The sequence below is a fragment of the Salmo salar genome, chromosome 15, assembly GCF_965601325.2.
Source record: "Salmo salar chromosome 15, fSalSal1, whole genome shotgun sequence".
In the NCBI taxonomy this organism is placed as follows: Eukaryota; Metazoa; Chordata; class Actinopteri; order Salmoniformes; family Salmonidae; genus Salmo; species Salmo salar.
The window spans coordinates 112,804,299-112,822,500 of record NC_138305.1 but is presented as its reverse complement, the minus strand read 5'-3'; the positions used below and the strand labels follow the sequence as shown (position 1 = coordinate 112,822,500).

Here is an 18,202-nt window from a genome sequence, read left to right as displayed (position 1 = left end):
CACACACACACACACACACCAACGTACACACACACACACACACACACCAACGTACACACACACACACACACACCAACGTACACACACACACACACACACCAACGTACACACACACACACACACACCAACGTACACACGCACACACACCAACGCACACACGCACACCAACGCACACACGCACACCAACGTACACACGCACACCAACGTACACACACACACCAACGTACACACACACACACACACCAACGTACACACACACACACACCAACGTACACACACACACACACACACCAACGTACACACACACACACACACACCAACGTACACACACACACACACACACCAACGTACACACACACACACACCAACGTACACACACACCAACGTACACACACACACACACACACCAACGTACGCACGCACACACACCAACGTACGCACGCACACACACCAACGTACGCACGCACACACACCAACGTACGCACGCACACACACACACACACACACACACACACACACACACACACACACACTGCTCCTCTGTCTGTTTTACCTGATCTTTCTGACTGGTTGTTTTCTCCAGGGCATGGCTAAGAATGGCAATGATGCTGAGATCGATGAAGGCCTGTACTCCAGACAGCTGTAAGTACCATATCTATAGCCCAATAACACAACCTGGGGTACCATATCTATAGCCCAATAACACAACCTGGGGTACCATATCTATAGCCCAATAACACAACCTGGGGTACCATATCTATAGCCCAATAACACAACCTGGGGTACCATATCTATAGCCCAATAACACAACCTGGGGTACCATATCTATAGCCCAATAACACAACCTGGGGTACCATATCTATAGCCCAATAACACAACCTGGGGTACCATATCTATAGCCCAATAACACAACCTGGGGTACCATATCTATAGCCCAATAACACAACCTGGGGTACCATATCTATAGCCCAATAACACAACCTGGGGTACCATATCTATAGCCCAATAACACAACCTGGGGTACCATATCTATAGCCCAATAACACAACCTGGGGTACCATATCTATAGCCCAATAACACAACCTGGGGTACCATATCTATAGCCCAATAACACAACCTGGGGTACCATATCTATAGCCCAATAACACAACCTGGGGTACCATATCTATAGCCCAATAACACAACCTGGGGTACCATATCTATAGCCCAATAACACAACCTGGGGTACCATATCTATAGCCCAATAACACAACCTGGGGTACCATATCTATAGCCCAATAACACAACCTGGGGTACCATATCTATAGCCCAATAACACAACCTGGGGTACCATATCTATAGCCCAATAACACAACCTGGGGTACCATATCTATAGCCCAATAACACAACCTGGGGTACCATATCTATAGCCCAATAACACAACCTGGGGTACCATATCTATAGCCCAATAACACAACCTGGGGTACCATATCTATAGCCCAATAACACAACCTGGGGTACCATATCTATAGCCCAATAACACAACCTGGGGTACCATATCTATAGCCCAATAACACAACCTGGGGTACCATATCTATAGCCCAATAACACAACCTGGGGTACCATATCTATAGCCCAATAACACAACCTGGGGTACCATATCTATAGCCCAATAACACACAACACACACTCAACCTGGGGTACCATATCTATAGCCCAATAACACAACCTGGAGTACCATATCTATAGCCCAATAACACACACTCAACCTGGGGTACTTGGAAGACCCATGACCAGCTGTAAGTACCATATCTATAGCCCAATAACACACACTCAACCTGGGGTACTTGGGAAGACCCATGACCAGCTGTAAGTACCATATCTATAGCCCAATAACACACACTCAACCTGGGGTACCATATCTATAGCCCAATAACACACACTCAACCTGGGGTACCATATCTATAGCCCAATAACACACACTCAACCTGGGGTACCATATCTATAGCCCAATAACACACACTCAACCTGGGGTACCATATCTATAGCCCAATAACACACACTCAACCTGGGGTACCATATCTATAGCCCAATAACACACACTCAACCTGGGGTACCATATCTATAGCCCAATAACACACACTCAACCTGGGGTACCATATCTATAGCCCAATAACACACACTCAACCTGGAGTACCATATCTATAGCCCAATAACACACACTCAACCTGGGGTACCATATCTATAGCCCAATAACACACACTCAACCTGGGGTACCATATCTATAGCCCAATAACACACTCAACCTGGGGTACCATATCTATAGCCCAATAACACACACTCAACCTGGGGTACCATATCTATAGCCCAATAACACACACTCAACCTGGGGTACCATATCTATAGCCCAATAACACACACTCAACCTGGGGTACCATATCTATAGCCCAATAACACACACTCAACCTGGAGTACCATATCTATAGCCCAATAACACACACTCAACCTGGAGTACCATATCTATAGCCCAATAACACACACTCAACCTGGGGTACCATATCTATAGCCCAATAACACACACTCAACCTGGGGTACCATATCTATAGCCCAATAACACACACTCAACCTGGGGTACCATATCTATAGCCCAATAACACACACTCAACCTGGGGTACCATATCTATAGCCCAATAACACACACTCAACCTGGGGTACCATATCTATAGCCCAATAACACAACCTGGGGTACCATATCTATAGCCCAATAACACAACCTGGGGTACCATATCTATAGCCCAATAACACAACCTGGGGTACCATATCTATAGCCCAATAACACAACCTGGGGTACCATATCTATAGCCCAATAACACAACCTGGGGTACCATATCTATAGCCCAATAACACAACCTGGGGTACCATATCTATAGCCCAATAACACAACCTGGGGTACCATATCTATAGCCCAATAACACAACCTCAACCTGGGGTACCATATCTATAGCCCAATAACACAACCTGGGGTACCATATCTATAGCCCAATAACACAACCTGGGGTACCATATCTATAGCCCAATAACACAACCTGGGGTACCATATCTATAGCCCAATAACACAACCTGGAGTACCATATCTATAGCCCAATAACACAACCTGGGGTACCATATCTATAGCCCAATAACACAACCTGGGGTACCATATCTATAGCCCAATAACACACACTCAACCTGGAGTACCATATCTATAGCCCAATAACACACACTCAACCTGGGGTACCATATCTATAGCCCAATAACACACACTCAACCTGGGGTACCATATCTATAGCCCAATAACACACACTCAACCTGGGGTACCATATCTATAGCCCAATAACACACACTCAACCTGGGGTACCATATCTATAGCCCAATAACACACACTCAACCTGGGGTACCATATCTATAGCCCAATAACACACACTCAACCTGGGGTACCATATCTATAGCCCAATAACACACACTCAACCTGGAGTACCATATCTATAGCCCAATAACACACACTCAACCTGGGGTACTTGGGAAGACCCATGACAGCGTCCGGTAGGCCTTGTGACGGGGTTGACTACTGCGACCAAAATAGTCTGACCGTTTGAGGTGGCAATGCGACATTTTTAATTGTTTGCGTTTTAGTTTTCGGTTCATAATTAGCTTTTTAGTTGTTTTTTAAAAATCATGATTTAATGTGCAATTGACCAAAAATAAACCAACTTTCTGAAGTAGAAACATGTGCAGGGGAATGTCCCTGTGTGTGTGGGGGGGGGGGTGCGTATGCTCTATGGGATGTCTGAAGAAACATGTGCAGGGGAATGTCCCTGTGTGTGGGGGGGGGGGGGGGGGTGCGTATGCTCTATGGGATGTCTGAAGAAACATGTGCAGGGGAATGTCCCTGTGTGTGTGTGGGGGGGGGGTGGTGCGTATGCTCTATGGGATGTCTGAAGGAACATGTGCAGGGGAATGTCCCTGTGTGTGTGTGTGTGTGGGGGGGGGGGGGGGGGGTGCGTATGCTCTATGGGATGTCTGAAGAAACATGTGCAGGGGAATGTCCCTGTGTGTGTGTGGGGGGGGGGTGGTGCGTATGCTCTATGGGATGTCTGAAGAAACATGTGCAGGGGAATGTCCCTGTGTGTGTGGGGGGGGGGGGGGTGCGTATGCTCTATGGGATGTCTGAAGAAACATGTGCAGGGGAATGTCCCTGTGTGTGTGTGGGGGGGGGGTGGTGCGTATGCTCTATGGGATGTCTGAAGGAACATGTGCAGGGGAATGTCCCTGTGTGTGTGTGTGTGTGTGGGGGGGGGGGGGGTGCGCGTATGCTCTATGGGATGTCTGAAGAAACATGTGCAGGGGAATGTCCCTGTGTGTGTGGGGGGGGGGGTGGTGCGTATGCTCTATGGGATGTCTGAAGAAACATGTGCAGGGGAATGTCCCTGTGTGTGTGGGGGGGGGGGGTGGTGCGTATGCTCTATGGGATGTCTGAAGAAACATGTGCAGGGGAATGTCCCTGTGTGTGTGTGGGGGGGGGTGGGGGTGCGTATGCTCTATGGGATGTCTGAAGAAACATGTGCAGGGGAATGTCCCTGTGTGTGTGTGGGGGGGGGTGGTGCGTATGCTCTATGGGATGTCTGAAGAAACATGTGCAGGGGAATGTCCCTGTGTGTGTGGGGGGGTGCGTATGGTCTATGGGATGTCTGAAGGCACTTACAGGCAACGTTATTCAGTCTGCTTTCCATCAGACACTGGGAGACAAATCCACCTTTCAGCAGGACAATAACCTAAAACACAAGGCCAGATCTACACTGGTGTCGCTTACCAAGATGACATGGAATGTTCCCTAGTGGCCTAGTTACAGTTTTGACATGAATTGTCTGGAAAATCTATGGCAAGACTAGAAAATGTCTGTCTAGCAATGATCAACAACCAGCTTGAGAGCTTAAAGAATTTTAAAGAGAAAGCTTTAAGACGTACCCAGAAACGCTCACAGCTGTAATCGCTGCCAAAGGTGATTTTAACATGTAATGACTTATGGGGTTAAATATTTATCTATATCAAGATATATTAGTTTATTTTCCATAAAACATTTTTTTTGTCGCAAATGTTTACATTTTTCCCCCACTTTCACATTAGAGTATTTTGTGTAGATCGCTTTCAAATTCTAAAAAAAATAAAATCCATTTTAATCCCACCTTGCAACGGAAAGTGGAAGCAGTCAAGGGGTGTACATACTCTCTGAATGCACTGTAGCATTAGACATGGGAAAATGTGTAGAATTGCAGGATTTTTACTTAAAAATGGAAACATTTCTCTTCACCACCAAAATAGGGTCCTCTAATTTGTTAAAAATAATCAGCCAGGCTGCCCACGCCCACCACCTAAGCCCTCTTGATGCAGGAAAAACCCTGGCCTGTATTCTCTCCTCCGTAGCTACGTGTTGGGCTATGAAGTGCATGCAGAGCTACAGCGTCTTGGTCTCAGGGCTGAGAGGGCTGACGTAGTGTTATAAAGGTGTTATGTAGTCTTATAAAGCCTGTATTTTCTCCTCCGTAGCTACGTGTTGGGCCATGAAGCTATGAAGCGCATGCAGCGCTCCAGCGTCCTGGTCTCAGGGCTGAGAGGGCTGGGCGTGGAGATCGCTAAGAACGTCATCCTGGGAGGAGTGAAGAGTGTTACCCTGCACGACCAGGGACAGGCCGAGTGGAGAGACCTCTCCTCACAGGTACACTGCGGGACCTCACTCTCTCACTCTCACTCGTTCTGCATCCTCTTCTGTATGAAGTAAGCAGTGTATCATGAGTTGGAAGTGGTGGGCCACTCAACCCCAGTCCCAGGCCGGTATGGGATTGTTTTAATCACTGGCTATGTTGTCAGGTCCACTCACATTGTTTGTTATTTAGCTCCATGTTCATCCTGTTTGCAACAAGGAACTAAAGTAATACTGAAAAAAAAAAAGTGGCAAAGCAATTCACAAAGTGTTATGTTTGTGAACAACACCATACTGGTTGCCACCCTCCATATTTTCAAGCATAATGGTAATTGCATCATGTTATGGGTGTGCTTGTTACCATTAAGGACTGGGCAGTTTTTCAGGATAAATGGCGCTAAGCACAGGTTAAATCCTAGAGGAAAACCTGGTTGTCTGCTTTCTACCAGACACTGGGAGATGAATTGACCTTTCAGCAGGACAATAACCTAAAACACAAGGTCAAATCTATGGCAAGACCTGTAAATGGTTGTCTCACAATAATCAGCAACCAATTTGACAGAGCTTGAAGAATTTTGAAAAGAATAACGGGCAAATGTGAGGAGGACCCATCCCTGCGTGAGGAGGACGTATCCCTGTATTAACGTTCTCTCTCTCCTGTCTCCAGTTCTACCTGCGTGAGGAGGACCCATCCCTGTATTAACGTTCTCTCTCTCCTGTCTCCAGTTCTACCTGCGTGAGGAGGACCCATCCCTGTATTAACGTTCTCTCTCTCCTGTCTCCAGTTCTACCTGCGTGAGGAGGACCCATCCCTGTATTAACGTTCTCTCTCTCCTGTCTCCAGTTCTACCTGCGTGAGGAGGACCCATCCCTGTATTAACGTTCTCTCTCTCCTGTCTCCAGTTCTACCTGCGTGAGGAGGACCCATCCCTGTATTAACGTTCTCTCTCTCCTGTCTCCAGTTCTACCTGCGTGAGGAGGACCCATCCCTGTATTAACGTTCTCTCTCTCCTGTCTCCAGTTCTACCTGCGTGAGGAGGACCCATCCCTGTATTAACGTTCTCTCTCTCCTGTCTCCAGTTCTACCTGCGTGAGGAGGACCCATCCCTGTATTAACGTTCTCTCTCTCCTGTCTCCAGTTCTACCTGCGTGAGGAGGACCCATCCCTGTATTAACGTTCTCTCTCTCCTGTCTCCAGTTCTACCTGCGTGAGGAGGACCCATCCCTGTATTAACGTTGTCTCTCTCCTGTCTCCAGTTCTACCTGCGTGAGGAGGACCCATCCCTGTATTAACGTTCTCTCTCTCCTGTCTCCAGTTCTACCTGCGTGAGGAGGACCCATCCCTGTATTAACGTTCTCTCTCTCCTGTCTCCAGTTCTACCTGCGTGAGGAGGACCCATCCCTGTATTAACGTTCTCTCTCTCCTGTCTCCAGTTCTACCTGCGTGAGGAGGACCCATCCCTGTATTAACGTTCTCTCTCTCCTGTCTCCAGTTCTACCTGCGTGAGGAGGACCTGGGGAAGAACAGGGCTGAGGTATCTCGGACTCGCCTGGCTGAACTCAACAGCTATGTACCTGTAGTAGCCTACACTGGAGCCCTCGTCGACGACTACCTGACTCAGTTCCAGGTAAAACTATTACCCATCACCCCCTTACCTAGTTAAAGTGGAACTGACAGTGAAATAATCATATCAGTCAAAAATATCTCCTTCCTAGTTCATGCTACAAAAAGCAACTTTATGAGGTTTTAAAAATAGGTTCTATTTGACTCAATATGACATGATGTACAGTAAGGCATTGTTGGCAGAATAGGTTTCACCAATACATTTCTTGGTAGTCCAAAACATGTTGTTGTCAGGTTGTAAATCCCAGCTGGTCTGGTATCTTGTTTGCTGTCTCCATTCAGGATACACTGTTTCAGTTTCAATATTTTGGGACCAAAAAACGGAGAAATGTATCTAAGGCTGGGAATGTCAATACAGTTAAACTAGCAAGGTCAATGATCACAAGTCAGTCGTAAGGTGGCTAGTATGCCTAGCATGTCTTTATGTAGCTCATTTCCGGACTATTAAGCGCACCTGAATATAAGCCGCACCCACTGAATTTAAAAAATATATATTATTTTGAACATAAATAAGCTGCACATGTCTATAAGCCGCAGGTGCCTACCGGTACATTGAAACAAATGAACTTTACACAGGCTTTAACGAAACACGGCTTGTAACAAAAATAAACAGGCTTTAACGAAACACGGCTTGTAACAAAAAAAAAATAATTAGCAATAAGCTTTAGTTGTCTTTTTGCACTGAGTCAATTCCTCACGCTGCTGTTTCCAACGTCTTATCATCGACTCATTAAGACCAAGCTCCCGTGCAGCAGCTCTATTTCCTTTTCCAACAGCCAGATCAATCGCCTTCAACTTGAAAGCTGCGTCATATGCATTTCTCCATGTCTTTGCCATGATGAGGGTGACAAAATGACTACCGTAATCAGATTGATGGGAAGTTTGAGAGCGCTCGATTTAGTCTAAACAGTAAACAAAAAAGTTGTTTGACCTTAACCTGTTCGGCAATTTCATTGGTCTAATGAAAGCATCATGCCGCCCAAAAAACTGAGCACATCACAGAATGTGTTTTTTTGGAGGGAAAAAAACATTGAAAGCGGGAAAAATCCATATATTAGCCGCGTCATTGTTTAAGCCGCGAGGTTCAAAGCCTGGAAAAAAGTTGCGGCTTATAGTCCTGAATTTACGGTAGCTAATTATCAAGCTAAAAACACAGAGGCTAATGTAAGCTAGAAGAATGCCATGTCATTGGAAGTGTGGGTGAGTGACCAGCTTTTTGGTCACCCATCAAGTTAGCTATGGTCAAGTAATCATCTGGCCAAATAGGTTTTTCTTTATTTTACTATTTTCTAGAGTTACCAGCCTCAGAAATTGCAGCACAAATAAATGCTTCACAGAGTTCAAGTATCAGACACATCTCAACATGAACTGTTCAGAGGAGACTGTGTCAATCAGGCCTTCATGGTTGAATTGCTGCAAAGAAACCACTACTAAAGAACACTAATGAGAAGAAGAGACTTGCTTGGACCAAGAAACACGAGCAATGGACATTAGACCGGTGGAAATCTGTCCTTTGGTCTGGACTCCAAATGGGAGATTTTTGGTTCCAACTGCCGTGTCTTTGTGAGACGTGGTGTGGGCGAACGTATGATCACTGCATGTGTATTTCCCACCGTGAAGCATGGAGGAGGTGGTGTGGTGGTGCTTTTCTGGTGACACTGTCAGTGATTTATTTAGAATTCAAGGCACACTTTTAACCAGCATGTCTACCACAGCATTCTGCAGCGATACGCCAGTCCCACTATGCGCAAACCAGATGGGATATCATTTGTTTTTCAACAAGACAATGACCCAAAACACTTCTCCAGGCTGTGTAAGGGCTATTTTACCAAGAAGGAGAGTGATGGAATGCTACATCAGATGACCTGGCCTCCACAATCACCCGACCTCAACCAAATTTAAATGGTTTGGTATTAGTTGGACCGCAGGGTGAAGGAAAAGCAGCCAACAAGTGCTCAGCATATGTGGGAACTCCTTCAAGACTGAAAAAGCATTCCAGGTGAAGCTGGTTGAGAGAATGCCATGAGTGTGCAAAGCTGTCATTAAGGCAAAGGGTGGCTACTTTGAAGAAACTCATAGTCAATGCGCTAGGCCTTTCTATCGGCAATCAAAAGCTGCAATCTTGCAACTTCAGAAAAGCATGGCCATTCGCCACTGAATAGGCTAGGAAATTCTACATGCGACAGATTGATGACTGAACACACACTATCATCGTTAGCAAAGAGAAAGAGCAGGGGCGTAATCATTAGTTCATTTTAGTCATTTAGCAGACGCTCTTATCCAGAGCTCTTATCCAGAGCGACTTACAGTAGTGTATGCATACATTGCATACATTTTATTTTTTTCTTCTAATCCGTACTGGTCCCCCGTGGGAATCGAACCCACAACCCTGGTGTTGCAAACACCATGCTCTACCAACTGAGCCACAGGGAAGACGTACATAGTAGTTCCTTACTATTGTGTGTGTGTGTGGGGGGATTTTTGTCTCTGTGTTGTAGGTTGTGGTCCTCACCAACTCCCCTCTAGAGGAGCAGCAGCGCGTTGGAGACTTCTGTCACAGTAACGGCATCAAGCTGGTGGTCGCTGACACGCGGGGACTCTTCGGACAGCTCTTCTGTGACTTCGGAGAGGAGATGCTGGTGATCGATACCAACGGAGAGCAGCCTCTCTCTGCCATGATCTCCATGATCACCAAGGTTAGTACCCTCCTACGGCCCTAGCTCCTACGACGCCCTAGCTCCTACGCCCTAGCTCCTACGCCCTAGCTCCTACGCCCTAGCTCCTACGACGCCCTAGCTCCTACGACGCCCTAGCTCCTACGACGCCCTAGCTCCTACGACGCCCTAGCTCCTACGACGCCCTAGCTCCTACGACGCCCTAGCTCCTACGACGCCCTAGCTCCTACGACGCCCTAGCTCCTACGCCCTAGCTCCTACGACGCCCTAGCTCCTACGACGCCCTAGCTCCTACGACGCCCTAGCTCCTACGACGCCCTAGCTCCTACGACGCCCTAGCTCCTACGACGCCCTAGCTCCTACGACGCCCTAGCTCCTACGACGCCCTAGCTCCTACGACGCCCTAGCTCCTACGACGCCCTAGCTCCTACGCCCTAGACTAAGATCTGATTGGACCTAAGGCGTTAAGTTGGTCCACACCTAGATGTTTGGAACCCCGCCGCTGCTAAACCGTGTTCGTCACTTTTTTTTTTATTTTTTATTTGTGGTCATTTTTAGGGTTGGTAAATGAAACAAGTAAAACCCAGATATATAGATATAGTATGGAGAACATTTTATATAAGATCCTCTGAGAGAACTAACCACCACCAACCTGGGTGATCATGGACCCTACACCCTGGGTGTCATCACCCAGGGTGGTGTCCTACTAGATAGACCCTGAGTGGTGTCATCACCAAGGGTGGTGTCCTACTAGATAGACCCTGAGTGGTGTCATCACCCAGGGTGGTGTCCTACTAGATAGACCCTGAGTGGTGTCATCACCCAGGGTGGTGTCCTACTAGGTAGACCCTGAGTGGTGTCATCACCCAGGGTGGTGTCCTACTAGGTAGACCCTGAGTGGTGTCATCACCCAGGGTGGTGTCCTATTAGACCCTGAGTGTTATCATCACCCAGGGTGGTGTCCTACTAGATAGACCCTAGACCCTGAGTGGTGTCATCACCCAGGGTGGTGTCCTACCAGATAGACGCCTGAGTGGTGTCATCACCCAGGGTGGTGTCCTACCAGATAGACCCTGAGTGGTGTCATCACCCAGGGTGGTGTCCTACCAGATAGACCCTGAGTGGTGTCATCACCCAGGGTGGTGTCCTACCAGATAGACCCTGAGTGGTGTCATCACCCAGGGTGGTGTCCTACCAGATAGACCCTGAGTGGTGTCATCACCCAGGGTGGTGTCCTACCAGATAGACCCCGAGTGGTGTCATCACCCAGGGTGGCGTCCTACCAGATAGACCCCGAGTGGTGTCATCACCCAGGGTGGCGTCCTACCAGATAGACCCCGAGTGGTGTCATCACCCAGGGTGGCGTCCTACTAGATGGATAATATCTGATTGGTGTTGTACTCCTATCTGATTACCACTCATCTGGGTTTTTCTATGTTGTGCTGATCTCATACCTGCTTCAGAGTAGTTTCTCTGTCTTTGTAGGGGACATTTTGTGCCTCTCAAATCCCTCTCTTGTCGTTGTGTGTAGGATGCTTCAGGCGTGGTGACATGTCTAGACGAGGCTCGCCACGGGTTTGAGAGCGGAGACTTTGTGACCTTCACCGAGGTCCAGGGCATGACGGAGCTCAACGGCTGCCAGCCAGTAGAAATCAAGACCCTGGGTGAGTCATATCCTTTATATCAATACTTAGTACCGTCATAGCCTGGTCTCAGATCGTTATGCTACGAAGTAAGCTAGATCTACTCTGGTTTTTCTAAAGCTGGCCAGCTTCAAGTTAGCTTCACATTCCAGCTCAGGCTTCATCCATACTACTACAGTGCTCATCCACCTCCTGTTAAGTCTAGCAGACGTGTAACTGCGCGTGCACGGCCCTAGTCGAATGCCAAATTCTTCTTTTTGAGACGATGCTGAAACAGCAAGCCATGGGCGAGTCAGGGCCACATTTCCATTTGTGCCAAAATGAGAGAGAGAAGTTATCTTGTAAATTCAGCAGGCTGTGGAAGTCTTTTTTTTAAAAAGGTGAGCCACTTTCATATGACCGTTTAACCCGAGTTGATCTCAGTTGGATGAAGTTACCTCGGAAACCACTCAAACCTGCTTCGTAGGATGCCCCTCACTTTGTGTCGTCGTGGGTTGGGGAACCAGGCTAGCTACTGTCGGGGTCTGGGGAACCAGGCTAGCTACTGTCGGGGTCTGGGGAAGCAGGCTAGCTACTGTCGGGGTCTGGGGAAGCAGGCTAGCTACTGTCGGGGTCTGGGGAAGCAGGCTAGCTACTGTCGGGGTCTGGGGAAGCAGGCTAGCTACTGTCGGGGTCTGGGGAAGCAGGCTAGCTACTGTCGGGGTCTGGGGAAGCAGGCTAGCTACTGTCGGGGTCTGGGGAACCAGGCTAGCTACTGTCGGGGTCTGGGGAAGCAGGCTAGCTACTGTCGGGGTCTGGGGAAGCAGGCTAGCTACTGTCGGGGTCTGGGGAAGCAGGCTAGCTACTGTCGGGGTCTGGGGAAGCAGGCTAGCTACTGTCGGGGTCTGGGGAAGCAGGCTAGCTACTGTCGGGGTCTGGGGAAGCAGGCTAGCTACTGTCGGGGTCTGGGGAAGCAGGCTAGCTACTGTCGGGGTCTGGGGAAGCAGGCTAGCTACTGTCGGGGTCTGGGGAACCAGGCTAGCTACTGTCGGGGTCTGGGGAAGCAGGCTAGCTACTGTCGGGGTCTGGGGAAGCAGGCTAGCTACTGTCGGGGTCTGGGGAAGCAGGCTAGCTACTGTCGGGGTCTGGGGAACCAGGCTAGCTACTGTCGGGGTCTGGGGAACCAGGCTAGCTCGTGTCGGGGTCTGGGGAACCAGGCTAGCTCGTGTCGGGGTCTGGGGAAGCAGGCTAGCTACTGTCGGGGTCTGGGGAACCAGGCTAGCTACTGTCGGGGTCTGGGGAAGCAGGCTAGCTACTGTCGGGGTCTGGGGAAGCAGGCTAGCTACTGTCGGGGTCTGGGGAAGCAGGCTAGCTACTGTCGGGGTCTGGGGAAGCAGGCTAGCTACTGTCGGGGTCTGGGGAAGCAGGCTAGCTACTGTCGGGGTCTGGGGAAGCAGGCTAGCTACTGTCGGGGTCTGGGGAAGCAGGCTAGCTACTGTCGGGGTCTGGGGAAGCAGGCTAGCTACTGTCGGGGTCTGGGGAAGCAGGCTAGCTACTGTCGGGGTCTGGGGAAGCAGGCTAGCTACTGTCGGGGTCTGGGGAAGCAGGCTAGCTACTGTCGGGGTCTGGGGAAGCAGGCTAGCTACTGTCGGGGTCTGGGGAAGCAGGCTAGCTACTGTCGGGGTCTGGGGAACCAGGCTACATCTTCTAAAGGCATTCCATTCATCCCTCCCTCTCTCTCTCTGTCCCCCTCTCTCTGTCCCCCTCTCTCTGTCCCCCTCTCTCTGTCCCCCTCTCTCTGTCCCCCTCTCTCTGTCCCCCTCTCTCTGTCCCCCTCTCTCTGTCCCCCTCTCTCTGTCCCCCTCTCTCTGTCCCCCTCTCTCTGTCCCCCTCTCTCTGTCCCCCTCTCTCTGTCCCCCTCTCTCTGTCCCCCTCTCTCTGTCCCCCTCTCTCTGTCCCCCTCTCTCTGTCCCCCTCTCTCTGTCCCCCTCTCTCTGTCCCCCTCTCTCTGTCCCCCTCTCTCGTCTCTCTCTGTCTCCTCTCTCGTCTCTGTCTCTGTGCTCTCTCTCTCTCTCTCTCTCTGTGTCCCTCTCTCTCTCTCTCTGTGTCCCTCTCTCTCTCTCTCTGTGTCCCTCTCTCTCTCTCTCTGTGTCCCTCTCTCTCTCTCTCTGTGTCCCTCTCTCTCTCTCTCTGTGTCCCTCTCTCTCTCTCTCTGTGTCCCTCTCTCTCTCTCTCTGTGTCCCTCTCTCTCTCTCTCTGTGTCCCTCTCTCTCTCTCTCTGTGTCCCTCTCTCTCTCTCTCTGTGTCCCTCTCTCTCTCTGTGTCCCTCTCTCTCTCTCTGTGTCCCTCTCTCTCTCTCTCTGTCCCTCTCTCTCTCTCTCTCTCTGTCCCTCTCTCTCTCTCTCTCTCTGTCCCTCTCTCTCTCTCTCTCTCTGTCCCTCTCTCTCTCTCTCTCTCTGTCCCTCTCTCTCTCTCTCTCTCTCTCTCTCTCTCTCTCTCTCTCTGTCCCTCTCTCTCTCTCTCTCTGTCCCTCTCTCTCTCTCTCTCTGTCCCTCTCTCTCCCTCTCTCTGTCCCTCTCTCTGTCCCTCTCTCTGTCTCTGTGTCCCTCTCTCTCTGTGTCCCTCTCTCTCTGTGTCCCTCTCTCTCTGTGTCCCTCTCTCTCTGTGTCCCTCTCTCTCTGTGTCCCTCTCTCTCTGTGTCCCTCTGTCTCTGTGTCCCTCTGTCTCTGTGTCCCTCTGTCTCTGTGTCCCTCTGTCTCTGTGTCCCTCTGTCTCTGTGTCCCTCTGTCTCTGTGTCCCTCTGTCTCTGTGTCCCTCTGTCTCTGTGTCCCTCTGTCTCTGTGTCTCTCTCTCTCTGTGTCCCTCTCTCTCTGTGTCCCTCTGTCTCTGTGTCCCTCTGTCTCTGTGTCCCTCTGTCTCTGTGTCCCTCTGTCTCTGTGTCCCTCTGTCTCTGTGTCCCTCTGTCTCTGTGTCCCTCTGTCTCTGTGTCCCTCTGTCTCTGTGTCCCTCTGTCTCTGTGTCCCTCTGTCTCTGTGTCCCTCTGTCTCTGTGTCCCTCTGTCTCTGTGTCCCTCTGTCTCTGTGTCCCTCTGTCTCTGTGTCCCCTCTCTGTGTCCCCTCTCTCTGTGTCCCCCTCTCTCTGTGTCCCCCTCTCTCTGTGTCCCTCTGTCTCTGTGTCCCTCTCTCTCTGTGTCTCTCTCTCTCTCGCTCTGTGTCTCTCTCTCTCTCTCTGTGTCTCTCTCTCTGTGTCTCTCTGTCTCTCTCTCTCTCTCTCTGTGTCTCTCTCTCTCTCTGTGTCTCTCTCTCTCTCTGTGTCTCTCTCTCTCTCTGTGCTCTCTCTCTCTCTCTCTGCCTCTCTCTCTCTCTCTCTCTCTCTGTGTCTCTCTCTCTCTCTCTCTCTCTCTTGTGTCTCTCTGTCTCTCTCTCTCTCTCTGTGTCTCTCTCTCTCTCTGTGTCTCTCTCTCTCTCTGTGTCTCTCTCTCTCTCTCTCTGCCTCTCTCTCTCTCTCTCTCTGTCTGTGTCCCCTCTCTCTCTCTCTCTGTGTCCCCTCTGTGTCTCTCTGTCTCTGTGTCCCTCTCTCTCTGTGTCCCTCTCTCTCTGTGTCTCTCTGTCTCTGTGTCCCTCTCTCTCTGTGTCTCTCTCTCTCTCTGTGTCTCTCTCTCTCTCTCTGTCTCTCTCTCTCTCTCTGTGTCTCTCTCTCTGTGTCTCTCTGTCTCTCTCTCTGTGTCTCTCTGTCTCTCTCTCTCTCTCTCTGTGCTCTCTCTCTCTCTGTGTCTCTCTCTCTCTCTGTGTCTCTCTCTCTCTCTGTGTCTCTCTCTCTCTCTCTCTCTGCCTCTCTCTCTCTCTGCCTCTCTCTCTCTCTGCCTCTCTCTCTCTCTGCCTCTCTCTCTCTCTGTGTCTCTCTCTCTCTCTGTGTCTCTCTCTCTCTGCCTCTCCTCTCTCTGTGCCTCTCTCTCTCTCTGTGTCTCTCTCTCTCTCTGTGTCTCTCTGTCTCTCTCTCTCTCTCTCTCTCTCTGTGTCTCTCTCTCTCTGTGTCTCTCTCTCTCTCTCTCTGTGTCTCTCTCTCTCTCTGTGTCTCTCTCTCTCTCTGTGTCTCTCTCTCTCTCTGTGTCTCTCTCTCTCTCTGTGTCTCTCTCTCTCTCTCTCTCTCTGTCTGTGTCCCCCTCTCTCTCTCTCTCTCTGTGTCTCTCTCTCCGTCCAGGCCCCTACACCTTCAGTATCTGTGACACCACAGGGTTCTCCGACTACGTGAGGGGAGGCATCGTCTCTCAGGTCAAGATGCCCCAGAAGGTGACCTTCGTAAGTACCTCCACGTTGTCCTGATGTCGTGGTGTGGTGGCCAGGTTCTCATTAGAACGTTTTGGCTGCGTTTACACAAGCAGTCTAATTCTGATCTTTTGCCCTATTATTTGCAAGAGTTGGATCTGATTTGGTCAAAAGAATAAAACGATCAGAGTTGGGCAACACAGCCTCTGTTACTGGGACCCATCTGAATGCATATGGCTATTCCACCAGTAGTTATCCTGTCAACTACTAGCCAGAAGCAACCCCCTGCCCTTTCTCTGGCTCTTATTTCTGTCGTTCTCCCCCCCCCCCCCTCTCTCTCTCTCTGTAGAAACCCCTGACTGCATCAATGGCAGAGCCAGAGTTTGTGCTCACAGACTTTGCTAAGTTTGAGCGACCAGCACAGCTTCACCTGGGCTTCCAGGCTCTACACAGCTACCAGAGGAAACACCGCAGGCTTCCCAAGGCCTGGTGCCAGGTACACATACACACACACCTGTACCTGGGCTTCCAGGCTCTACACAGCTACCAGAGGAAACACCGCAGGCTGCCAAAGCATAACTTGTTATGCCTTTATTTTATTTTTCCCTTGTGTGAAAAAATGCAGAATTGTGTTTTAATGTAACCTGTAAGTTTAACTTGCTAGTTATCTAAGTGTCTGAATTAACAAGGTGACTGGGCATCCTAGTGTGTTGGCTGTCTGCCGTGTTGGAGGAGGCATCTGTACAGATGCCAATGTCTTTGCATTTTTCTCTTCTCCATTCTTGGCCCGTCATCTCAGAGCAGGCAGGCCTGTTGCCCTAGCATGTGTACACACACACACACACACACACACACAGCGTGTACACATGCTGCTCCAGAGACAGTACTGTTCATTTCAAATCAAATGTTATTGGTCACATACACGTGGTTAGCAGATGCTATTGGTCACATACACGTGGTTAGCAGATGCTATTGGTCACATACACGTGCTTAGCAGATGCTATTGGTCACATACACGTGCTTAGCAGATGCTATTGGTCACATACACGTGCTTAGCAGATGCTATTGGTCACATACACGTGCTTAGCAGATGCTATTGGTCACATACACGTGCTTAGCAGATGCTATTGGTCACATACACGTGCTTAGCAGATGCTATTGGTCACATACACGTGCTTAGCAGATGCTATTGGTCACATACACGTGCTTAGCAGATGCTATTGGTCACATACACGTGCTTAGCAGATGCTATTGGTCACATACACGTGCTTAGCAGATGCTATTGGTCACATACACGTGCTTAGCAGATGCTATTGGTCACATACACGTGCTTAGCAGATGCTATTGGTCACATACACGTGCTTAGCAGATGCTATTGGTCACATACACGTGCTTAGCAGATGCTATTGGTCACATACACGTGGTTAGCAGATGCTATTGGTCACATACACGTGCTTAGCAGATGCTATTGGTCACGTACACGTGCTTAGCAGATGCTATTGGTCACGTACACGTGCTTAGCAGATGCTATTGGTCACGTACACGTGCTTAGCAGATGCTATTGGTCACATACACGTGCTTAGCAGATGCTATTGGTCACATACACGTGCTTAGCAGATGCTATTGGTCACATACGCGTGCTTAGCAGATGCTATTGGTCACGTACACGTGCTTAGCAGATGCTATTGGTCACGTACACGCGCTTAGCAGATGCTATTGGTCACGCGGTTAGCAGGTGCTATTGGTCACGCGGTTAGCAGGTGCTATTGGTCACGCGGTTAGCAGGTGCTATTGGTCACGCGGTTAGCAGGTGCTATTGGTCACGCGGTTAGCAGGTGCTATTGGTCACGCGGTTAGCAGGTGCTATTGGTCACGCGGTTAGCAGGTGCTATTGGTCACGCGGTTAGCAGGTGCTATTGGTCACGCGGTTAGCAGGTGCTATTGGTCACGCGGTTAGCAGGTGCTATTGGTCACGCGGTTAGCAGGTGCTATTGGTCACGCGGTTAGCAGGTGCTATTGGTCACGCGGTTAGCAGGTGCTATTGGTCACATACACGTGCTTAGCAGATGCTATTGGTCACACGCGGTTAGCAGGCTGCTATTGGTCACGTACACGTGCTTAGCAGATGCTATTGGTCACCGGTAGCAGGGCGGTCCGCTTAGCAGATGCTATTGGTCACGTACACGGCTCGCGGTTAGCAGAGTGCTATTGGTCACATACACGTGCTTAGCAGATGCTATTGGTCACGTACACGTGCTTAGCAGATGCTATTGGTCACGTACACGTGCTTAGCAGATGCT

General features: G+C 49.7%; 1 protein-coding gene across 1 annotated transcript in view; it reads left to right on the top strand.

Annotated features, from left to right (window-relative positions):
* The window catches only part of LOC106572971 (ubiquitin-like modifier-activating enzyme 1), an 88,364-nt gene that overhangs the window by 13,270 nt on the left and 56,892 nt on the right, over nt 1-18,202 (top strand). The window contains 7 exon segments of the mRNA XM_082962298.1: nt 584-642; nt 5,563-5,731; nt 7,210-7,344; nt 9,839-10,036; nt 11,547-11,679; nt 15,838-15,935; nt 16,252-16,398. Of these exon segments, the coding sequence (XP_082818424.1) occupies nt 584-642; nt 5,563-5,731; nt 7,210-7,344; nt 9,839-10,036; nt 11,547-11,679; nt 15,838-15,935; nt 16,252-16,398 (939 nt within the window).